Source organism: Cydia amplana, chromosome 22, assembly GCF_948474715.1.
Source record: "Cydia amplana chromosome 22, ilCydAmpl1.1, whole genome shotgun sequence".
Taxonomy (NCBI): Eukaryota; Metazoa; Arthropoda; class Insecta; order Lepidoptera; family Tortricidae; genus Cydia; species Cydia amplana.
In genome coordinates, this window is record NC_086090.1 from 2,270,035 (window position 1) to 2,295,269 (window position 25,235).

At 42.1% G+C, this 25,235-nt stretch overlaps 1 protein-coding gene across 1 annotated transcript in view; it reads right to left on the reverse strand.

Annotated features, from left to right (window-relative positions):
- Positions 1–522: 522 nt before the first annotated feature.
- The window catches only part of LOC134658401 (protein transport protein Sec24C), a 46,997-nt gene continuing 22,284 nt past the window's right edge, over positions 523–25,235 (reverse strand). The window contains exons 13-20 of the mRNA XM_063514085.1: positions 21,885–22,032; positions 20,902–21,062; positions 19,195–19,363; positions 18,661–18,873; positions 16,307–16,501; positions 13,971–14,156; positions 12,468–12,661; positions 523–706 (exon numbers count right to left, since the gene is read on the reverse strand). Of these exons, the coding sequence (XP_063370155.1) occupies positions 569–706; positions 12,468–12,661; positions 13,971–14,156; positions 16,307–16,501; positions 18,661–18,873; positions 19,195–19,363; positions 20,902–21,062; positions 21,885–22,032 (1,404 nt within the window). The 3' untranslated portion in view covers positions 523–568. The remainder of the gene's footprint in view (positions 707–12,467; positions 12,662–13,970; positions 14,157–16,306; positions 16,502–18,660; positions 18,874–19,194; positions 19,364–20,901; positions 21,063–21,884; positions 22,033–25,235) is intronic.

Sequence of the window (25,235 nt, forward strand, 5' to 3'; positions counted from 1 at the left end):
GTCCTTAGCGCACCACCTTACACACTATCGATTCGTGCGCCGCACCGCACCAAGATCGCGTTTCGGTACGATAATCTGTATACACAAACACATAGGCAGGTTTTATAACTTGTCTTTGGTGATTCCACTGTGATTACGTCACGCGCTCCGATTGGCGTTTGCAGTCACGTGATACTGGGCATTATTTTAAATACTTTTGATTATTTTTAATTAATTTATTACGCATATTTACACTTGCAAAATATGATTTTCCGCGTTCTAATATTCCCTGCTATGGTAAAAACATAACATGTTATATATTCGCGATTCATGTCAACATCCCTATTGTAGATTGAAATCGCAAGCGGACCTTTACCCACCGCGTGCGTTATACGCGCAATTAAGCGCGTTAATAGTACAAATGCTATAGCAACGCGGGGATCTCTTCGTGGATGTGGCGGAACTCGATGCCAATCACGACACGTTGTCGTCTCTGACGGTGTATGTGACAATTGTAGGTTGAAATCGCAAGCGGACTTACCCACCGCGTGCGTGATACGCGCAATTAAGCGCGTTAATAGTACAAATGCTATAGCAACGCGCGGATTTCCTTGTGGATGTGGCAGAGGAAGTCCACGTAGGACGAGGATCCGTCCACGCCGCGGTCCTCGACCAGAAAGTGCCGGAGGACGGTCTCCAGCTTGTCGTGTTGCCGCATCACGGTTAGCTGCAACAAAATGGGTTATAAAATACAAAAATACATTATTTTATAAAATGCACAATGTTTATGACTAGGGCATGCAGTACCGGTCCCGGTACCAAGAATTTTATTTCCCGGTTCTGAACATGGCCGGAACCGGGATTCCCGGTTCTTCCCGGTTCTCAAGGCATCTTATGATTCTTTTTAAGAAATTGTTTGTTATAGCGTACAATCTTTATGAATTACTTATTTTCATATGAACAATTTTATAAGGATTAATAAACGACTTATTTTATATAAAAAAGCACTTTTAGCGTTCCCACCTATTTTGCCTGCGCCTGGGTGTACGAGCAACACGGTCCTAGTCGATGCATTCAGCACTATGACGGCACGGGATTGACGGGATACAGGAGTTAAAAATTTAACCCGTGAACGGAATATTTTCATATAAAACCAAAACTAGAAGAAGAATATTCGAATATAATAAATAAATAATATCCTACTTGTGACTTAAAAGTTGTTTAAAGATTATAGCTTAAGTCACCCGGGTCAAAATGTATAGATAGACACCTAATTCATCTAAATAAGTCTAATTAGGCTTTAAGGCTCCATTGGGACATATGACACAAACATACATAGATTGCTAATATCATTAGTCCTTTATGTAAGCGGCATAAGAGTACTGAACGATGTTTCAGATAAAAACAAAGTTGAAATAGAAAACTTGGTGAATTTTTACAATTTACCACTTTACTAGGTTAGTTTGTCGGGTTATTTTTGGGTTCCCCGTTTCATAGCACCATTATAAAATTTTATTTAATGTCCGGAGCTAAAGTACTAAGACAACTACTATTGACATGGGAATAAATACGCATACTGATGAGAACCGGGAAGTACCGGTACCGGGTCTTCAGTACCGGTTCTTTCGACACTATAAAATTCCCGGGAATTCCCGGGAATTTGAGAACCGGGAATTCCCGGGAGCATGCCCTATTTATGACATAAGGGATGATGCCTTCCGGTAAGCAAATTGTTGCCTGTGTTGGAAGACACCGCTCTTCCTTAGGTACTTAATAAAAGTTTTATTTACAGATTATTATGAACATTTTTACAGAATTGTGTACAGATTGTGGCGTCGTTGCTATTTTAAATTGAATTAAACAATGAACATTTAACTTAAACAAAAATAACTAGACTAAATTATATTGTATTTTTAAACACAAGGATTAAGATTAGTTATTAGCTCTTTGACGACATAATGGGCTCACATACGACATGTAAGCTGAGTCGTATACTATAAGACTGCCTTTCCAATGAGGCGGAGATGAGCGGAGACCAGAACATTGATTGTAATCCAGCGCTCCGCTGGATTACAACCGATGCTATTGGTTGATTCCCGTACGTCTCTCATCTCCGCCCTGGTGGAAAGCCAGACTAAAGGGCTTTTCACAGGTATAAGATCTTATGTTTTTAGGGTTTAGGGAAATTTAGGTTTTTCCTAATCAGAATCATGAACATTATTGATTCTGCAGGAAGAATATAAATTTCCTATTTTTTTATTCATTAACGTTACTTTTCCATGGAAGTAACGTAATTTAAATCGAAAATTTATACCTAATATTAATTATTGTAACACTTTCTTTCTCCTAGTTTTTTAAAGCTGAAAAACCTAAACTTTCTTTACGAATCCCTGGTGTTTTATACGATGTAACTATAAATAATATTTCTTTCATAAACAAAACAATGTTTAATTAATGATAATTTGAGGTAATGCACATGTCGGTGTTAAATCTGTTAAGACAAATCAAATAGCAGAAAATACAAAACAAAGTCAGGTATGTTTGTAATTTCTAACACACGTTACGATGATACAAAAATACACAAAAACACTAGAAAAAACAAATTGCAAAAATATAACTCTCTCATAAGAAAAACACTTGATTTCCGAAAACCTGTAAAAGCGAAAACAACAAGAAAACCTAAAAAACCAGCAAAGCTTAAAAGCAGATAAATCTTGAGATATAATGTTTCACCCAACCTTAATACAAGTGACTACTCACGACGATAGGCGTTATTGGCGCTGCAGACATGACTAGTCACGACGATAGGCGTTATTGGTGTCCTGACGACAAGGCCTTAACTTCTGCCGCTTCCGCCACGATACTCAACCACAATTGTTGTTTTTATGAACTTGTTCTAAAGGCTATCCCATTCCCTCCACCATTAAAAATTCCACCCCCTTTCAACTCACACGCTGATGTAACCGCTGCCTTTAGAAGCCCAAAAACAGTAGCTTGTAGAAGTATTATCACAGTTTATTATCAAATAACATATTCCTTATCCTAACCGTCTACCGGCCCAATTCGAACTTTAAGATACGTCAGTTAATATATCTAGGAAAAATATGGATTAGATATGTCAGTGTCAAATGTGACATTTCTTCAAACAAAAACGTCAAAAACAAAACGTACTTCCTCGACATTACCTACCATGCCCAACATTGCCAACATTAAAAAAAAACAATTATTCTTTACAAAACACTTGTCTTTGTCTAATTCCTAATATGTATTGGTCGCGATTCCCTCAAAACTTTTAACCGCCAGCAATTTTTGATCGAGCGTGCTCGTGTCGCCACCGACGGTAATTGTACCACGCAGAGTAAGGTTGGCATAGATACGGGAGTTATATATGTGCTGTAAAAACCAAATCAGATCTTTGTCTTATTTATCAGACTGTGGCGAAATGAGCTGGATATGTAATGTCTTATATATCAGACTCTGGCGGTTAAAGGGTTAATAGTAAGTTTAGATGGTGTAAAAGAAACATTGAGACAAGAAAAACACTTGTAGGAAATCTTCATACTCATGACCCCAAGCAAAATAAACTATGTTTCTCACCCCACATTACCTTAATTCGTTAGATATGTGCTTATTGTGACTCTTTTTTTTTCTTGTTTCATTTGATACTGTAAGTTTTCTTTGCGACAATAAGTAACTTTTTATTTATTTCTTTTAAATAGACAGCAGTTTTGTGAAGAATCACCGTTTAAGCCAAGCAATGTTGAGCATGGTAGACAATGTTGAAGCAGTTCACTGTAACTAAAATACTTCGTTGAAGCGAAACGACAACGTGTCGTCATTGGCACTCAACATATTAACTTTTTTTTAGAAAACGCGCTGATCAGAAATCATTAGCGCTGAAACAGCAGCGCAACATTTAACCTTTTCGACGCCGTGTCAAACACAAAAGCTGTCACGCTGACGCCACGTCACCTAAGTATCAAAACTGAAATTGAACTTTATGTATATGCACGTAGGTCTATGTTGCTCTTTAGTCTGTGACCGATTAATCGGTCTTTGGCGTTGAACCTGCGGTGCGGATATATCGATCATTGGCGTCCAAAAGGTTAATAACTGTTGTAATACTTCCACAAGGCTCCCAAAACGCGACATACTGTCTACATGAGGTCTTTGACACGCCGATGCGTCTCCATGAGTAGCTCCAAGTATGAAGCAGAGCCATCCAGCCCACGGTCTTCAGCTAGTTGGCGACGGAACAGCGCTTCTTTCTTGTCGTACTGGTGGACGATCTCCAGCTGATGCGAGAAACTAGTTAGGCGTGCTAGTGCTTAAGAGCGTAAAGCCAGGAAATTAAGGACAGAAGCAGGGATGTTGCGAATATCCGCATCCGCATCCGCGGAACTTCCGCATTATTTTCAACATCCGCATCTGCATGCGCATTCGCATAAAATCGACGCGGAGTTTAATGCGGATGCGGATGTGGAACAGGTCGGTACGGGAACGTCTTAGCATCGGCGTAAGTGCTAGACTGCTAGGTAATTTAGTCATTAGCCAAAAAAACCTATTAGAAATGAGCAGTCAAGCGTACTCACGTCTCATTTCTAATAGGTTTTTTTAGGCTTTTGAGGGGACTTAATGTACGGAACCCTTGGAACGCGAGTCCGACTCGCACTTGGCCGGTTTTTGAAATAAAAATTACTAAAATGTAATATTTGACGTTTTTTATGTATCTATCTTGACATCCGCATCCGCGGATGTGAGCCTTCAAAAATCCGCATCCGCGTCCGCGGATGTCAAAAAATCGGCATCCGCAACATCCCTGGACAGAAGATATGGCGCGCCGCGGGAAACTAGGCGTGCAGACATGCGACATGCTAACGTGCTAAGGGCTTGCACCATCTCACTAGCCCGGGGTTAACCCGTTATACCTGGAGTTACCATGGTTACCAGACAATTTGACACTTGGTTAACGGTTTAACCGCTTAACCCTGGTTTAGTGGGATGGTGCAAGTGGCGCTAAGTGGATAAGCCGTGCGTTTATCTTACCCAACGTTTGCTTGCCATTGGTTCCGTTTTTATTTGTTAAATTATGGATTTTATTTCTAATATATTTTAGTTTTATGGAACAGAAAGCAAACGCCCGTTACAACTAGGCTCATCATTTGATCCTTTATCATTTAAAGTATGTTTATACAGAGTGTTTCCTGTAACAGGAGCAATAAATTAACTGCAGGCTGCACTCCTCAAACTGACCAACATTTGTTCAGCAACTTTTGAAAATAACTCATGTTTTCATTTTTATTACACTTTAAAGTTTATTCTAAGATGCAATGTATTACAAATTTTGTTATATTATTTAAAGCGTGACAAGCAACGTCAAACACACTGATGTCGGCGTACATTGAAGGCAATATTTATTTTGTATGAAAAAGAGGAAGTCATAAGGATTCATAATTTTTTAAGTTGCTGAACAAATGTTGGTCAGTTTGAGGAGTACACTGTACAGCCTTTAGTTTAATTTATTGCTCCTGTTACAGGAAGCACCCTGTATAATCAATAAGCATGCTCAAATTATAAATAAAATAAAGATACCTTTTAAGGTGACGGTAGAGGTGGGTAAATTTTCAGATTCTGTCAATTTACCCCATTTCACACACAAGCGCACTTCACGCACACTACCTCACTTTACTGGGACAGGTCACTGACCCATCAAGTTTTTTTTAAGATAGCGTTTTGAGTTTAGTGGCCTCCTTTTAGGAAAAGCGTTCCATTGAAAGAAGAAAGAGAAACAATACATTTAATCTTGCTTTCCTTGTCTGTTCATGTCACACGTGACGTATTTAAATTCTAATAATTCATTTGGTTGTTGACAATTTTCTACATTATGGCTTTGTCGAGATACGCGTTTTCTAAAGTTAAACCGAATAAAACCAGATGTCATTAAGTCAGATGTAAAATTTTATTTACTACTCTATACGACTTTTCATAAGGCTCAAAATCAATTAAATGAGAATTTAAATAAATAAAGTTCCGGCAGGGTGCAAAATTTAATTAAGGCGGACAAAATAAAATTTGAAAATATATGGAAACAGTGTTGGCTAATGTACCCCTAATATCTTTACCGATTTACTTTTATGTGGTATATTCGCCTTTTGTTTCACTATTAAATTAATACAATTAAAATAAAAAATATTATACCGGTATTCCACCGGTATTATTTCAGTGCTGAAGCGATTATCTTCGATCGTAGCCTTGATAATGTAGGTGTTGATAGTTACTTACGGCGGTAGGAGCGGCAATGAACCCCGTGCAGAGTAGAACGTGAGGTGCGTTGGGATAAGTGCATATATCTACTTATAATTCTTTGGCTGGTTGGTAACCCTCTATATTTTATTTTTTGTTTTACTGTTATTAGGTTAAGGGAATTTTAGGGAGTGAAAAAAAAATGATTTTCGTTTTATGCGCTCGCGTGCTTGCCGATGGATTATAATTAGACAAAAGAACTTGTTTTCCACGCATCGAATGTAGATCCCTATGACACTTCCTCCAAGTCTTCTCCAATAATGTTTATACCGTATTTTAATTACCTACCTTAAATGTTACATTTCTAAATATTTTTTTTGTGCTATACATACTTCAAAAAAATCGCTGGAGGCCTAGCGGTAAGAGCGTGCGAATTGCAATTCCGGCTCGTACCAATGAGTTTTTCGGAACTTATGTACGAAATATCATTTGATATTTACCAGTCGCTTTTCGGTGAAGGAAAACATCGTGAGAAAACCGGACTAATCCCAATAAGAGCCTAGTTTACCCCCTATGGGTTGGAAGGTCAGATGGCAGTCGCTTTCATAAAAATTAGTGCCCACGCCAATTTATGGGATTAATTGCCAAGCGGACCCCAGGCTCCCATGAGCCGTGTCAAAATGCCGGGACAACGCGAGGAAGATGATGATGATGTGACACATACTTCCAAAAAAATCTACAAATATTTTACGTGACAACTGCTTATAAGTAAATATTATGTAGGTACACTTATAAAGTATAAAGTAGAAAATATCTTATAGGAACATAATATAAAAACCGATCATGTACGAGTAGGATTCACTATGGGTTCCACAGTTACACATTTTTATTGCATATTTTTTGTTTAAGACCAACTCACCTATTATAGGACATAGGTCTTCCATTAATCTTTTGGCGTTGAACTATTTTTTGTATATGTATTTATGTAATACAATTCTGAGTTAGGTTATGGTACATTTTTGCTCACTTACTTATAATTATGTATTATATCTGATATGTCACATGATACCAAAAATCGCCGCAAAGTTAAAAGTTCATTTATTTACGTAACTCATCTTCGGATCACCGACTTACTACTTCCTTACTTGACATATGTGTACTAAATTTCAATTGAACTAGTCCAGTAGTTACGGTGAAAATTGGCTTTAACAAAATGGCAGACACACGAGTGATCTTATAAGGGAGATTATTTTCCTTGAGTGAATGGTATGCATTTACCCCAATGCACCTCACGTTCCACGCGGCGCGGCGTAATCTGGCCCCTATTTCACCACGGTGACAGGTACGACAAAAACATCACTGTTATTGACGCCATAGGCATCCATGGACTACAGTTACCGCTAACACTGATTTAAACTTTCACGATTTTTACACATTATTAAATTGTACAACGGAACCGCAAAACGTTCAAGCGGATAAACAAGACCAAGTGCGGGTAGTTCGAAAAACTCGCGCGGTTAGAAGATGCTGATGTCAACTTAAGCCAGTCTTCTCCGAGACCACGGGGACAACGCCGTCCTCGAAACGTCGGAGGTAAATCTTAAAACTTAGATACGCGATTAAGTCCCGTTGTACAATTTAATAATACAGTTACCGCTTACCATCGGGCGGGCCGTATTCGTGTTTGCCACCGTCATTGTACCTATTATTAAAAAAAACTTTATTATATCGGATAAAACAGACATTTCTCTCGCGAAAAAATCTTGTGACAATTGTCACAAGATTTTTCAAAGAATTTTCGGTAAGTCTTGACAGGAAATGAGTTCTGTGTCGCAATTTCGATACAGTTGCCGTGTTTCTTGTGACAATTGTCATTAGCTTCGCAAAATAAGAATTTTTTAGTGGCAAATTTAATGGAGTTTATTTATTTATTAAAATGTTGGTGGCAAACAAGCACATCGCCCGTCCGATGGTAAGCGGTTACCGTAGCCTATGGAGGCCTGTGACGTCAGCAACAGTGATGTCGACAACTGTCGCACCTGTCACCGTGGTCGTGGTGAAATAGGGGCCAGTAAGTACCTAATAATCGCAGTGGTCTTAAGTGTCACAGACCCTACTGGCGCTTAAGTCCTTTATGACTATTTCTGCCTATTTTAAATTGTTCAAAAAAAAAAGAAACCGAATAATTATATCGGACTACCAAATTTTCACGAGAATCAGTTGAGAAATGTGATATGCAAAGGAGAAGAATTCGGACATACGAAAGCATTTTTGCCCAAGTTGAAACGGAGACCTTCGCCAACGCTCGGTCAATGATGGTTTAGGTACAGCTAGCTGCAGAGAAAAGGTACCACCCCTGCATACAATTATCTATCTGGTCGTACCTTTTCTCTGCAGCTGACTGTACACCTATAAAAATGGTTGTCCCTGCTGTAATTTTATACCGGTACCGTACTTTGTATTTCAACCGGTATAGTTTTACCTTCAAAACGAACCGGTATTGATAAATAATAACGGTACCATACCGCTTATACCGGAAAGAAAGCATGATGCAGTCTCTGCTTTGCACAATTATTGTGTGGACAAAATTCTTATAATCACCGAAACATACATACCTACGCACATAATGTCATTGAAATAAAACATTGTTATTTTATAGTAAATTTATATAATACTCGATATATACACATAACAATAACCAGACCGCAGCGGTATTAGCCTGTAAGCTTCATCTCTTGTCTCCAAATCCGCAAAAACTAGTTAGTACTAAATGCTGGTCTTGCTGTTATTTTATTCTTGAAGATTATGGCTTGTTTCTTGATTATTGAGAACAGCACGTAATCGCACACATATAGACGGAACGAACGGCAACAAAGTAGGTGTAGACACTAAGACTTTCAGGTATTAAACGAATTACGCTTCGTATTAATAGGTAAGTAATATTTAAATGAATATATAATATTCTCTAACGTAAATACAAGATTACAATTGACATCAAATGTCATTGACGTACAGAAGTCATATACTTTTTTTTAATTACGCAAAATTGATACCAGCATAATGAAAATCAATCCCAATCAGTAAAACGAGTCTTTAAACTTTTTTCATTTTAAGCGGGTTTTGAAGGAACAAGTTACTTAAATTCAATTGTAATCGTATTGTTTTAGGATAGTTTACTGCTGTTTTCGATCGTTACGACCTGTAAATAACAACAAATCAAATTTTAAATAAATTTATTTACCCTATTTTTTGAAATACAATTTATCTACTGGTATACATTTTCGTATGCGTATATGATGAAATGTCTAAATAATGTCAAAAACGAGCTACAACGACGTACGCGTCTGCTTCGATCCAAGGCCAGCGGCCATCTGACTCGAAGAAGAATTTTGAGTGATGTCGTCAATGTATGGAAATTGTACGAAAGTTTACATTTGGAATTGAATTTCTGTGTTGTATTTGTGAGTAAAAATATAAGTAGGTAATAATTTGCTAGTTTAGTTATCTAGCTTTCAAAATCACACAACAACTCAATTACTGTTAAAGGCAAAACTGTAATGCGTGTTGCTCAAACGGAACTCCATATTTTGATTTTTGGATACTTTTAGTGTCGATTTGTAGAGAATTACAGCAAATAAAAAATATTATGCCGTGAAGAGCCGGTACACGGCGTCTTCGTGAACAAATTTACGTATAATTTAATGCAGTTATTAAACATTTCTTGAACAAATTGATTGCACGAAGTGAGCTCTAAATCGAAAACGTCATATACCGTCCCCTTAACATACTGCAACGCAGCTGTAAAATCTGTAAGTTCTTAATGCGCGTAAACTGCCTCTCTTTGTGTACGCCACTTATATTAGTCCTGAGATAGTCTCAACCAGAAATGCCCCGCCATCGTATGTCGTCCACCCAATGCAAGCTTACGGCGCCAGGCGCTTTCAGCCGAATCCATAGACTAGGAATCCTCTAGACGGAGTTTAGATCAATAGGGATGTTGACATGAATCGCGAATATATAACATGTTATGTTTTTACCATAGCAGGGAATATTAGAACGCGGAAAATCATATTTTGCAAGTGTAAATATGCGTAATAAATTAATTAAAAATAATCAAAAGTATTTAAAATAATGCCCGGTATCACGTGACTGCAAACGCCAATCGGAGCGCGTGATGTAATCACAGTGGAATCACCAAAGACAAGTTATAAAACCTGCCTAAGTGTCTACAGATTATCGTACCGAAACGCGATCTTGGTGCGGTGCGGCGCACGAATCGATAGTGTGTAAGGTGGTGCGTTAAGGACGCAGCAATAAGTTAGAGCGAGAAAGAAGGTCGCTGTCCGATGCGGTAGTGTGTTAAGGCTTAAAAAAAATTGTCAGTTGCCATATAAAGAATTTAAAAAATGACTGACAGCAGTTTGTTTAAAACGCCGTTACGTCATCAAGGTCACGTGACAGTTTGGAGCGTTTAGGCGCGAAATTTAAACAGGAAACTTATTATACATGTTTTTTTATTCAAAATTAATGAATATATTTTTTTAATATTTTTTTCTGTAATTATTACGTGTCTATATGGTGTCTATCTACAAAATGAAACTAGTTCCAAAAAATTGTCAACATCCCTATTATTTCATGAAACCGATGCTGCCAAAAATACTGGGGTGCGGGGGACGAGGTGAGCGAGTCCCGTGCCGTGATTGGTCCGTTCAAAGACACGGGCGTCACACAAAGACACTTTTACTCAAAAATGGAGTAAAATTACCGTATATTTGTGGCAGAGGGGGTAGCGCTACTATGCTCAGTCTGGAGGATGTCTTGTCTGTGCTCGAATCTTAACTTATCTTACCCGCATCTTCTTCTAGCCCTAGTCGCATCTTCTAATACGCCTCTCAGAGCCACGCTGAGCGGATCCAACTCAGGTAAGGTGCATACACACGTATCGATGTGTTGAGGAGACGTGAACACGTCTCGTACCAAGGTGGATTTCTTCAGTTAACTAACGATTTAAGCCTTATTGCGTTGACATAAGTATCAACTATGTGTCTTACCCTCATAGCCTTTCTTCTTGATCTAGTCGCATCTTCTAACACGCCTCTCACAGCGACGCTGAGCGGGTTGTCCAGCTCAGGTAAGGTGCATACATTTGTGTCTTTCTTCATAGTTAACTAACAATTTAAACCTTATAGCGTTACGATAAAGTCTATCTACTATGTGCTTACCCTCATAGCCTTTCTTCTTGACCTAGTCGCGTCTTCTAACACGCCTCTCACAGCGACGCTGAGCGGGTTGTCCAGCTCAGGTAAGGTGCATACACTCGTGTCTTTTTTCATAGTTAACTAACAATTTAAACCTTATAGCGTTACGATAAAGTCTATCTACTATGTGACTTACCCTCATAGCCTTTCTTCTTGACCTAGTCGCATCTTCTAACACGCCTCTCACAGCGACGCTGAGCGGGTTGTCCAGCTCAGGTAAGGTGCATACACTTGTGTCTTTCTTCATAGTTAACTAACAATTTAAACCTTATAGCGTTACGATAAAGTCTATCTACTATGTGACTTACCCTCATAGCCTTTCTTCTTGACCTAGTCGCATCTTCTAACACGCCTCTTACAGCGACGCTGACCGGGTTGTCCAGCTCAGGTAAGGTGCATACACTTGTGTCTTTCTTCATAGTTAACTAACAATTTAAACCTTATAGCGTTACGATAAAGTCTATCTACTATGTGCTTACCCTCATAGCCTTTCTTCTTGATCTAGTCGCATCTTCTAACACGCCTCTCACAGCGACGCTGAGCGGGTTGTCCAGCTCAGGTAAGATACACTTGTGTCTTTCTTCATAGTTAACTAACAATTTAAACCTTATAGCGTTACGATAAAGTCTATCTACTATGTGTCTTACCCTCATAGCCTTTCTTCTTGACCTAGTCGCATCTTCTAACACGCCTCTCACAGCGACGCTGACCGGGTTGTCCAGCTCAGGTAAGGTGCATACACTTGTGTCTTTCTTCATAGTTAACTAACAATTTAAACCTTATAGCGTTACGATAAAGTCTATCTACTATGTGACTTACCCTCATAGCCTTTCTTCTTGATCTAGTCGCATCTTCTAACACGCCTCTCACAGCGACGCTGAGCGGGTTGTCCAGCTCAGGTAAGATACACTTGTGTCTTTCTTCATAGTTAACTAACAATTTAAACCTTATAGCGTTACGATAAAGTCTATCTACTATGTGACTTACCCTCATAGCCTTTCTTCTTGACCTGGTCGCATCTTCTAACACGCCTCTCACAGCGACGCTGAGCGGGTTGTCCAGCTCAGGCAACGTGCAAACGCGCGTGTCTATCTGTTGGGGGGATGCCGCGTCGAACACGTCCCGTAAAAAGTCAAGCGGGGCTTGCGAGCCGACCCAGATTAACATGTGGACGCCATTTTCTGAAAAAAAAGATAAAATGTATGTATGTATGTATGTATGTCATCATCATCCTCGCGTTGTCCCGGCATGTTGCCACGGCTCATGGGAGCCTGGGGTCCGCTTGGCAACTAATCCCAGTAATTGGCGTGGGCACTAGTTTTTACGAAAGCGACTGCCATCTGACCTTCCAACCCAGAGGGTAAACTAGGCCCGTATTGGGATTAGTCCGGTTTCCTCACGATGTTTTCCTTCACCGAAAAGCGACTGGTAAATATCAAATGATATTTCGTACATAAGTTCCGAAAAACTCATTGGTACGAGCCGGGGTTTGAACCCGCGACCTCCGGATTGCATGTCGCACGCTCTTACCGCTATGCCACCAGCGCATGTATGTATGTATAAACTCTTTATTGTACAAAACACAAAACACAAATTTATGGCACAGGATAGGCAGTACAAAGGCGAACTTATCCCTTTAAGGGATAAAATGTTGAGTGCCAATGACGATACGTTGTCGTTATTTCGTGCTATGTTATTTAGGACAATAAACACATGGCTTTTAGGGTTTCGTATTTCAAAAGGAACACAGAAGCCTTATAGGATCATAATTGTTATTTACCTGTCGATTACAGGAAACCTAAGTCGGACTCAAAAAAAAACACTGTTAAAAATATGCGAAGTACGGAACCCTTGTAGCGCGAGTTCAGCTCGCACTTGGCCAGTTTTGATTATAATAATGCTGATACTAATGCAGAATCAATCATGAATATCACTTTCAATTTGTAGTCGAACGGCATCGATGATACTCCACTGACGACACGTTGTCGTTACAGAACCAAGATTTAATTTGTGTATTGGCTGTTAGCACAGACAAGACATCCTCTAGACTGAGCATAGTAACGCTACCCCCTCTGCCACTTATACGGTAGTTTTACTCCATCTTCGAGTCAATCCCGTGCCGTGATTGGTCCGTGTCTTTGAACGGACCAATCACGGCACGGGACTCGCTCACCTCGTCCCCCGCACCCCAGTATTTTTGGCAGCATGAAATAATTGCTCTAAACTCCGTCTAGAGGATTCCTAGTCTATGGCTGTTAGTTTCTTACCTAACAGATAAACTCCTTGGTCATTCATCTTGTCCATGGAAGCCCTTAGCGGCGTGAGCGCAGCCTCCTCTGCAACGCGGTGCAACGGCAGCAGGCGCGGGTACGTGTACACGACGGAAGTCGACACGTCGGTCAATTTGTAGTCTTTCAAGATGATGGCGCCACTGACGACACGTTGTCGTCATAGTGAAAAACCACCATTTAATGTATTGTAGTTTCTTACCTAATAAATAAACTCCTTGGTCGTTCATCTTGTCCATGGAAGCCCTGAGCGGCGTGAGCGCGGGCTCCTCTGCAACGCGGTGTAACGGCAGCAGGCGCGGGTACGTGTACACGACGGAAGTCGACACGTCGGCAGTTAGCGTGCGGTACATCGCGCACGACTTGTCATCGCAGGTTATGTCCGTGCCTGGGGACGAAATTGACAGTTGATAAAAAAAGTCTAAAAGATTTTCAGTATTTTGGGTTTTTATACAATATTTGGAAATCTGCGCTTAGTGCGTCTGATCGCAGCACACAACTAGTAGGTATATAGTATAGCGGCAGCAAGTATCTTGGTTGATTTTGGTTATTTCTAACGGACTTTGACGAGGGAAGATTTACCTTGATTACTTCCAAGGTATTACAACGTATGGCATTATAGTCTGGGGACATTTTCCTAGATATTATCTGCTTCTAATGCGTCCGATTGTAGAACGCAGCTAGATAACGGCGGTAGTAGCTTTATGCTCTCCAGTAGCACCAGTTGCCCAGCACTGGACGGCGAGGCGCAGTGCCTCCTGTACGGTGGGACTTTGACGAGGGAAGGTTTACCTTGGTTACTTCCAAGGTGTTACAACGTATGGCATTATAATCTGGGGACATTTTCCTACACATTACCTGCTCCTAATGCGTCCGATCGCAGCACACAGCTAGTATACAGCGGTAGTAGCTTCATACTCTCCGGTAGCACCAGTTGCCCAGCACTGGACGGCGAGGCGCAGTGTCTCCTGTACGGTGGGACTTTGACGAGGGAAGGTTTACCTTGGTTACTTCCAAGGTATTACAACGTATGGCATTATAATCTGGGGACATTTTCCTACACATTACCTGCTCCTAATGCGTCCGATCGCAGCACACAGCTAGTATACAGCGGTAGTAGCTTCATACTCTCCGGTAGCACCAGTTGCCCAGCACTGGACGGCGAGGCGCAGTGTCTCCTGTACGGTGGGACTTTGACGAGGGAAGGTTTACCTTGGTTACTTCCAAGGTATTACAACGTATGGCATTATAGTCTGGGGACATTTTCCTACACATTACCTGCTCCTAATGCGTCCGATCGCAGCACACAGCTAGTATACAGCGGTAGCAGCTTCATACTCTCCGGTAGCACCAGTTGCCCAGCACTGGACGGCGAGGCGCAGTGTCTCCTGTACGGTGGGACTTTGACGAGGGAAGGTTTACCTTGGTTACTTCCAAGGTATTACAACGTATGGCATTATAGTCTGGGGACATTTTCCTACACATTACCTGCTCCTAATGCGTCCGATCGCAGCACACAGCTAGTATACAGCGGTAGCAGCTTCATACTCTCCGGTAGCACCAGTTGCCCAGCACTGGACGGCGAGGCGCAGTGTCTCCTGTACGGTGGGACTTTGACGAGGGAAGGTTTACCTTGGTTACTTCCAAGGTATTACAACGTATGGCATTATAGTCTGGGGACATTTTCCTACACATTACCTGCTCCTAATGCGTCCGATCGCAGCACACAGCTAGTATACAGCGGTAGCAGCTTCATACTCTCCGGTAGCACCAGTTGCCCAGCACTGGACGGCGAGGCGCAGTGTCTCCTGTACGGTGGGACTTTGACGAGGGAAGGTTTACCTTGGTTACTTCCAAGGTATTACAACGTATGGCATTATAGTCTGGGGACATTTTCCTACACATTACCTGCTCCTAATGCGTCCGATCGCAGCACACAGCTAGTATACAGCGGTAGCAGCTTCATACTCTCCGGTAGCACCAGTTGCCCAGCACTGGACGGCGAGGCGCAGTGTCTCCTGTACGGTGGGACTTTGACGAGGGAAGGTTTACCTTGGTTACTTCCAAGGTATTACAACGTATGGCATTATAGTCTGGGGACATTTTCCTACACATTACCTGCTCCTAATGCGTCCGATCGCAGCACACAGCTAGTATACAGCGGTAGCAGCTTCATACTCTCCGGTAGCACCAGTTGCCCAGCACTGGACGGCGAGGCGCAGTGTCTCCTGTACGGTGGGACTTTGACGAGGGAAGGTTTACCTTGGTTACTTCCAAGGTGTTACAACGTATGGCATTATAATCTGGGGACATTTTCCTACACATTAACTGCTCCTAATGCGTCCGATCGCAGCACACAGCTAGTATACAGCGGTAGTAGCTTCATACTCTCCGGTAGCACCAGTTGCCCAGCACTAGACGGCGAGGCGCAGTGTCTCCTGTACGGTGGGACTTTGACGAGGGAAGGTTTACCTTGGTTACTTCCAAGGTGTTACAACGTATGGCATTATAATCTGGGGACATTTTCCTACACATTACCTGCTCCTAATGCATCCGATCGCAGCACACAGCTAGTATACAGCGGTAGTAGCTTCATACTCTCCGGTAGCACCAGTTGCCCAGCACTCGACGGCGAGGCGCAGTGCCTCCTGTAGGCTGCGAGCGACTTGGCGCAGCGAGAGGCCAGGCCTTCGCGGATTTGGCGGGGGGTGTGTTCTCTGAGCGCCCAGACAGCTGGAAAATTATTTAAGGTTAATCGGAGCGAAGATTGTATAAATCATTGGTGAAATAATCATTGTATGATTGCGTGAGACACCGTAATAGACTCAATATCATGGGCGTTTAGAGCGCCAAGTTATCTTTGGACACATTTTTGACCAAGTATGATTTTGATAATATTACGGGTTATTAGTCAGGGAACTCAAGCAGATAACCTAAAATTTCATCAACATATCGAAACACATACTCAAAATTGTCCAAATTACTATATATTACCTATGTTATAATGAGAGAAATGAGATGAGATTACGACGGAACTTTTTACAATGGTAAATATACCAAAGATGGTTCAGTTCGAGCGTGTGGTAACGCTGTTTGCTAAATAAGGACAGATATTAAGTTTCATACCTGCAGCTAGAAAAACAATAAACAAAAATAAAAAAAATTACAACCTAATATAAACTAACCTGTGTTCATAACTTAACTAACTTACTAATTCACCTTACAAACCATATAAACAGCTAAAATTGATAGTTTAAAGTCGATGAATTCGTTGAGATTTTTTTTTTGTGTAAAAAACTCAAAAGGGCAAAATTAAATCATCAAAATTGTGCACGATTTCCTTTAACAATCAATTTTTGTAATATACAAAAAGGGTAGTTAAATGTAATCTAACTTACCTTGTTTAGTAAGGAAGTTGAACGTCGTATCGGGGTCCATACTCTGATAGACATCTGCCAGCTGCGGTGTGTGTATAATAGAGCAGCCTGTATGTATACTCCTCTTTCTAACCCTATCTGTTAGAGCCGCAGATCTTTATAAAACTTACCTTGTTTAGTAAGGAAGTTGAGCGTCGTATCAAGCTCCATACTCCGATAAACATCTGCCAGTTGCGGCGCCGCGCCTAGTGCCAGATTGAGCACCCTCAACCTTGCGGTGTGTGTATAATAGAGCAGCCTGTATGTATACTCCTCTTTCTAACCCTATCTATTAGAAAGAGCCGCAGATCTTTATAAAACTTACCTTGTTTAGTAAGGAAGTTGAGCGTCGTATCAAGCTCCATACTCCGATAAACATCTGCCAGTTGCGGCGCCGCGCCTAACGCCAGATTGAGCACCCGCAATCGCCTCTGGCCGCTCCGGTGCGTGTATAATAGAGCAGCCTGTATGTATACTCCTCTTTCTAACCCTATCTGTTAGAAAGAGCCGCAATCTTTATAAAACTTACCCTGTTTAGTAAGGAAGTTGAGCGTCGTATCAAGCTCCATACTCCGATAAACATCTGCCAGTTGCGGCGCCGCGCCTAACGCCAGATTGAGCACCCGCAATCGCCTCTGGCCGCTCCGGTGCGTGTATAATAGAGCAGCCTGTATGTATACTCCTCTTTCTAACCCTATCTGTTAGAGCCGCAGATCTTTATAAAACTTACCTTGTTTAGTAAGGAAGTTGAGCGTCGTATCAAGCTCCATACTCCGATAAACATCTGCCAGTTGCGGCGCCGCGCCTAGTGCCAGATTGAGCACCCGCAATCGCCTCTGGCCGCTCCGGTGCGTGTATAATAGAGCAGCCTGTATGTATACTCCTCTTTCTAACCCTATCTGTTAGAGCCGCAGATCTTTATAAAACTTACCTTGTTTAGTAAGGAAGTTGAGCGTCGTATCAAGCTCCATACTCCGATAAACATCTGCCAGTTGCGGCGCCGCGCCTAGCGCCAGATTGAGCACCCGCAATCGCCTCTGGCCGCTCCGGTGCGTGTATAATAGAGCAGCCTGTATGTATACTCCTCTTTCTAACCCTATCTGTTAGAGCCGCAGATCTTTATAAAACTTACCTTGTTTAGTATAGGTGAACCAGGATCTATTGAGGGTGCGCCATGTTGCGGAATTTCACTGGAACTAATTTTTTCATACTACACTGAATTGTCACCCTATACATGAGAATAACAGCGCCCTCTTGACAATTATCATATATTACTGGTCAGGCTATAAGGAAGTTGAGCGTCGTATCAAGCTCCATACTCCGATAAACATCTGCCAGTTGCGGCGCCGCGCCTAACGCCAGATTGAGCACCCGCAATCGCCTCTGGCCGCTCCGGTGCGTGTATAATAGAGCAGCCTGTATATACTTCTCTTTCTAACCCTATCTGTTAGAGCCGCAGATCTTTATAAAACTTACCTTGTTTAGTAAGGAAGTTGAGCGTCGTATCAAGCTCCATACTCCGATAAACATCTGCCAGTTGCGGCGCCGCGCCTAGTGCCAGATTGAGCACCCGCAATCGCCTCTGGCCGCTCCGGTGCGTGTATAATAGAGCAGCCTGTATGTATACTCCGTCTTCGCCTGTTAGTTTGTCGTCGTGTTTTATTTCTACGCCAATCGCTTTGTCCGCGTCTGAGAAAAAATATCATAATAAATGAATTTGTTGAAAAATCTAGTACTTTTTTGTAGGAGGTCCTGGGTTCCTGAGTTATGGATGTTTTCTATGTAGGTATATACATATTTATATGTAACTATATATCACTTATCAGTGGTATGTTATCACCAGGCGGGCCGTCAGCTTGTTTGCCACCAACGTGGCATCAAAAAAACTTGCACATCCCCAAATTGGGTCTGTATAAGATAAGGTATAAGTAACTTTGCCCTCGTTGACTGAATAAATTTTTAAAATAAAAATAAACAAATAATCTAGCATAAAAAAGTGTAACAACATACCAATGGCAGCCAATTCAACATCAGTCGTATTGGACATGAAGAAGTGTCCATAGAAGTCGGTGGCGCGGACTCCTGTGGACGTGCGCACGCGCATCACCGCGTCGTGCGCCGTCGGACGGGACACCACACGGATCACATCCGACACTATTCTGGGACCGTCTAAGTCCGCCTGTGGGCAAAATTAACATTAAATGGGTCAAATTAAATATATTAAAAAAACCGGCCAAGTGCGAGTCGGACTCGCGCACGGAGGGTTCCGCACCATCAACAAAAAATAGAGCAAAACAAGAAAAAAAACAAGCAAAAAAACGGTCACCCATCCAAGTACTGACCCCGCCCGACGTTGCTTAACTTCGGTCAAAAATCACGTTTGTTGTATGGGAGCCCCATCAGCCCCACTTAAATCTTTATTTTATTCTGTTTTTAGTATTTGTTGTTATAGCGGCAACAGAAATACATCATCTGTGAAAATTTCAACTGTCTAGCTATCACGGTTCGTGAGATACAGCCTGGTGACAGACGGACGGACGGACGGACGGACGGACGGACGGACAGCGGAGTCTTAGTAATAGGGTCCCGTTTTTACCCTTTGGGTACGGAACCCTAAAAACGGGTCACTCACGTATTTAAAGTCGAAAAACGCTCGACATGTTTCACTTCGTACCGAGAAGTGTCATCAGGAGGAGGAGGATCAGGAGGAATATGTCTTTGTCTCACGGAAGTTTTGTTATTAAAATTAAATGGGTCAATCAACTATTTCTTGTTGTTATTCTGTCCCATCAGCGAGGAGACAATAGTAGCATAAATTGTTAGAAGAACTGCTGTACCACGTTCTACTAACATGCTCAGTAGATGTCCCATTATGCAAAGGTAGTTTGGTTCATTTAAATACGAAAAACCTAGAATTTTAAGAGTGACTCAGGAGACCGTAACCGTGTGACAAGAAAATAGTTTTTCATGGAAATTTTACTTTTTCAGTCACAAGCAGATTTAGGTTGTAGGCTGTAGACACTATACCAAAGCGGATTGTATAGATTTCACTGACTTGGAGATATGTTTACCTACAGTCGCCATCAGATATATCGGAGCGGCCAAGGTGCTCACAAAAGTCTGAATACGCCTCTATTGTCAAGGCGTTAGAGTGCGCGTTAAGATAATTTTGAGCACTTCAGTCTGTACTTGTGCAGTTCGCCGCCCGTGAGTCTGGTATGGTAGCACAATCCGCATACGCATTACGCATAGCTGTCCTAGCTCGTTGCAGAAGTACCTGAGCGGGCAAGCCGCTCGGAATGATCTAGACACGTAACACTAACCTGGAAGTAAGTGTACTTGTGTAGCTCCCCGCCGGTCAGCCTCGGCAGTTGTCCAATAGTAGCGCAGTCGACGTACGCGTTGTTGCATATAAACAGTTCTACCGCCACGTCGGCTTGTGAGAGCATAGCTGGCCTAGCTCGTTGAAGTAACTGACCGGGCAAGGCACTCAAAATGATCTAGACACGTAAAACACTAACCTGGAAGTAAGTGTACTTGTGTAGCTCCCCGCCAGTCAGCCTCGGCAGTTGTCCAATAGTGGCGCAGTCGACGTACGCGTTGTTGCATATAAACAGTTCTACCGCCACGCCGGCTTGAGAGCAGAGCTGGCCTAGCTCTTTGAAGTAACTGAGCGGGCAAGGCGCTCAAAATGATCTAGACAGGTAAAACACTAACCTGGAAGTAAGTGTACTTGTGTAGCTCCCCGCCAGTCAGCCTCGGCAGTTGTCCAATAGTGGCGCAGTCGACGTACGCGTTGTTGCATATAAACATTTCTACCGCCACGCCGGCTTGAGAGCAGAGCTGGCCTAGCTCGTTGTACGCAGTCGTTTGCGGCGCTGGAAATTAGACTTTGTGTTAGAGGACGAAGGTCGAAATTTAAAAGGCGGGGAATTTAGTTAGAAAATTCGTTATATGATGTTGTATAAGCATAATATGGGAAAATTATTCAAGAACCCGAACGTAACGCAGTGGTTAAATGAAGCACTTGTAACGCAACCGTTTTCTATTACATTTCTTCAAAATCACATTCATTCATTTGAATAATGGCTAATTGAATGTTGTACACTGTAATGCATAATTATTTTCCATCGTATTTTCACGGAAACGCACGAACGTGTCTTGCTATTTCAGTCAGTCTCGGTACAAAAGGTACTGAGGTTGACTGAAGTAGCATGACAAATACGAAAGTTTCCGAGAAAGTACGATGGATAACAATCTTGCACTACATCTGTAACGCCATTGCTGCCTTTTTACAAGCTTTTATTTAGTTTCACCTGTCCCATTGTCTGTCTGTCGGTCTGTAATCAAATCTTGCAAGTTAAATTTGATCCACTTCCCGGTTTCCGATTCAGCTGAAATTTTGCATACACATGTAAGTCGGGTGACAATGCAATATGCAATATTATGGTACCATCGAGCTGATCTGATGATGGAGACAGGGGGTGGCCATAGGAACTCAGTGATGAAACAACGCAACCTAATTGTGTTAGGGGTTTTTAGAATTGTCTCGATGAGTATTAGCTGTCTATCGTAAGAAAAGTGCAGTCAGCGATAAAAACTTGTACCAAAAATGAATTTTTTGCCAAAAATTTATTCATATTCGAAGGACATTTCTATCCAGTTTATTTAAAATTTAAAAGCAATGCTAAAATACTTACTAGTGATCTGTTTCTCCTTATCCGTGCCAAGTAGTTTCCTGTCCTCCCTGTTGATAAGTTTGCCCGGCGCGTTGTAACTGGGCAAAGTTGTGTGGAACACGAGCAGTTGGCCTGATGTGTCTGCCGCTTTTAGCGCTTCGTATCCCGCCTGTAGAAAAGCAGGAATTGAGATTGGGTAAAGTTGCAAAACTCGAGGGCAAAGTTGTATGGAGCCTTATAGCCCGTCTACAGAAAACTAGCAGATAATGCGATTGGGAAAAGTTGGGATGATGGGGTAAAATTGCCATAGGTGGGCAAAGTAGCAAAGAGTTGAGACTACTAGTTCGACTACAGAATAGTACGTGAGGTTGGAACTAACCTCCTTATTCATAAAACTTTACGGGCCTAATTTAGCTAAATTATGTTTTATCCCTTTCTTACAAATACATAAGTCAAAATGACAAATAAAGACAAACGGTTTATAGCTAATTCAGGACGGTAACGCGTTTATGAATAACCCTATAAAAAGCTAATAAAGCCATCTTTGCTTTGCATCGATATAGACGGACGGCATTTTTTGCACTCTAGCTTGGTATAGTCGTCATCAGATATATCGGAGCGGCCAAGATGTTCACAAATATCTGCACACGCCTCTATTGTCAAGGCGTTAGAGTGCGTGTTCCGATATTTTTGAACACCCCGGCCGCTCAGATATATCTGATGGTGACTGTACGTGGGGCAAATGCACAAGCCAAATCCCTATCTTGTAACAATATAATACAATATGTAATAGTACTGTATAATTAATTAATAGGTACCTATATAGGTAGACTCCTTAACTCAAAAAATCTTTTCAATTTAAGATTATTAGTTAAGTTTGTAAATATGCATGCTTTATTATGAAATAAACCGTTTTTTTTTTGAAGTTAAAATTTCTTTAGCGGCGCTGTACATTTTTTGTGATGGGAAAAAATTTTTAAACTCGCGAGAGATCGCGTGACCGTAAGACGGACACTGTGATCGAAAAACTGTTACTTCAATGTCATTGAGTTTTTCTTTATTGATTTAAATGCCATCTAGTGAGTTTCCCTCTAACTGGTATCAATATAACTCGAGTACTAACAGTGATGTGCTTAGGGGTTTCAAGTAATGCGACGAAATAACGCTAGATGGCGTTAACCTCAATTATACATAGTGCTGCAGACATTGTGCAATAGTGATTGAGTTTTCACTTCTGCCGGCACTCCCTGAGTGCAACCCGTTGTTTTTTTTTACATAATGGGCAAAGTAAGCAACACACCTGCACGGCTGGCAGGCTGGCTGGTCTTCTGGGGTCACGAGGAACCCTTCCAGTAAAGGCACGAACATGTCCGCCACGTCACCCACGGACAACATTTGAGACAATTTAAAACACTTATAAGCAACACACCTGCACGGCTGGCAGCAATATCGTCTCCGTCTCCTTGTTGTCCGCGAACATATTGGGTAGCTGCTGTAACAGTGCCTGCAGCACCACCCCACTGTCCTCTGGCGTCACGAGGAACCCTTCCAGTAAAGTTACGAACCAGGGATGTTGCGGATGCCGATTTTTTGACATCCGCGGATGCGGATGTCAAGATAGCACCATAAAAAACGTCAAATATTACATTTTAGTAATTTTTATTTCAAAAAACCTGCCAAGTGCGAGTCGGACTCGCGTTCCAAGGGTTCCGTACATTAAGTCCCACTCACGCTTGACTGTTCATTTCTAATAGGTTTTTTTGGTTAATGACTAAATTACCTAGCAGTCTAGCACTTACGCCGATGCTAAGACGTTTCTGCACCGACCTGTTCCACATCCGCATCCGCATTAAATCCGCATCGATTTTATGCGGATGCGGATGCGGATGTTGAAAATAATGCGGAAGTTCCGCGGTTGCGGATGCGGATATTCGCAACATCCCTGGTACAAACATGTCCGCCACGTCACCCACGGACAACATTTGAGACAATTTAAAACACTTGTAAGCAACACACCTGCACGGCTGGCAGCAATATCGTCTCCGTTTCCTTGTTGTCCGAGAACATATTGGGTAGCTGCTGTAACAGTGCCTGCAGCACCACCCCACTGTCCTCTGGCGTCACGAGGAACCCTTCCAGTAAAGTTACGAACCAGGGATGTTGCGGATGCCGATTTTTTGACATCCGCGGATGCGGATGCGGATGCGGATGTCAAGATAGCACCATAAAAAACGTCAAATATTACATTTTAGTAATTTTTATTTCAAAAAACCTGCCAAGTGCGAGTCGGACTCGCGTTCCAAGGGTTCCGTACATTAAGTCCCACTCACGCTTGACTGTTCATTTCTAATAGGTTTTTTTGGTTAATGACTAAATTACCTAGCAGTCTAGCACTTACGCCGATGCTAAGACGTTTCTGTACCGACCTGTTCCACATCCGCATCCGCATTAAATCCGCATCGATTTTATGTGGATGCGGATGCGGATGTTGAAAATAATGCGGAAGTTCCGCGGTTGCGGATGCGGATATTCGCAACATCCCTGGTACAAACATGTCCGCCACGTCACCCACGGACAACATTTGAGACAATTTAAAACACTTATAAGCAACACACCTGCACGGCTGGCAGCAATATCGTCTCCGTCTCCTTGTTGTCCGAGAACATATTGGGTAGCTGCTGTAACAGTGCCTGCAGCACCACCCCACTGTCCTCTGGCGTCACGAGGAACCCTTCCAGTAAAGGTACGAACCAGGGATGTTGCGGATGCCGATTTTTTGACATCCGCGGATGCGGATGCGGATGCGGATGTCAAGATAGCACCATAAAAAACGTCAAATATTACATTTTAGTAATTTTTATTTCAAAAAACCTGCCAAGTGCGAGTCGGACTCGCGTTCCAAGGGTTCCGTACATTAAGTCCCACTCACGCTTGACTGTTCATTTCTAATAGGTTTTTTTGGTTAATGACTAAATTACCTAGCAGTCTAGCACTTACGCCGATGCTAAGACGTTTCTGTACCGACCTGTTCCACATCCGCATCCGCATTAAATCCGCATCGATTTTATGCGGATGCGGATGTTGAAAATAATGCGGAAGTTCCGCGGTTGCGGATGCGGATGCGGATCTTCGCAACATCCCTGGTACGAACATGTCCGCCACGTCACCCACGGACAACATTTGAGACAATTTAAAACACTTATAAGCAACACACCTGCACGGCTGGCAGCAATATCGTCTCCGTTTCCTTGTTGTCCGAGAACATATTGGGTAGCTGCTGCAACAGTGCCTGCAGCACCACCCCACTGTCCTCTGGCGTCACGAGGAACCCTTCCAGTAAAGGTACGAACCAGGGATGTCGCGGATGCCGAT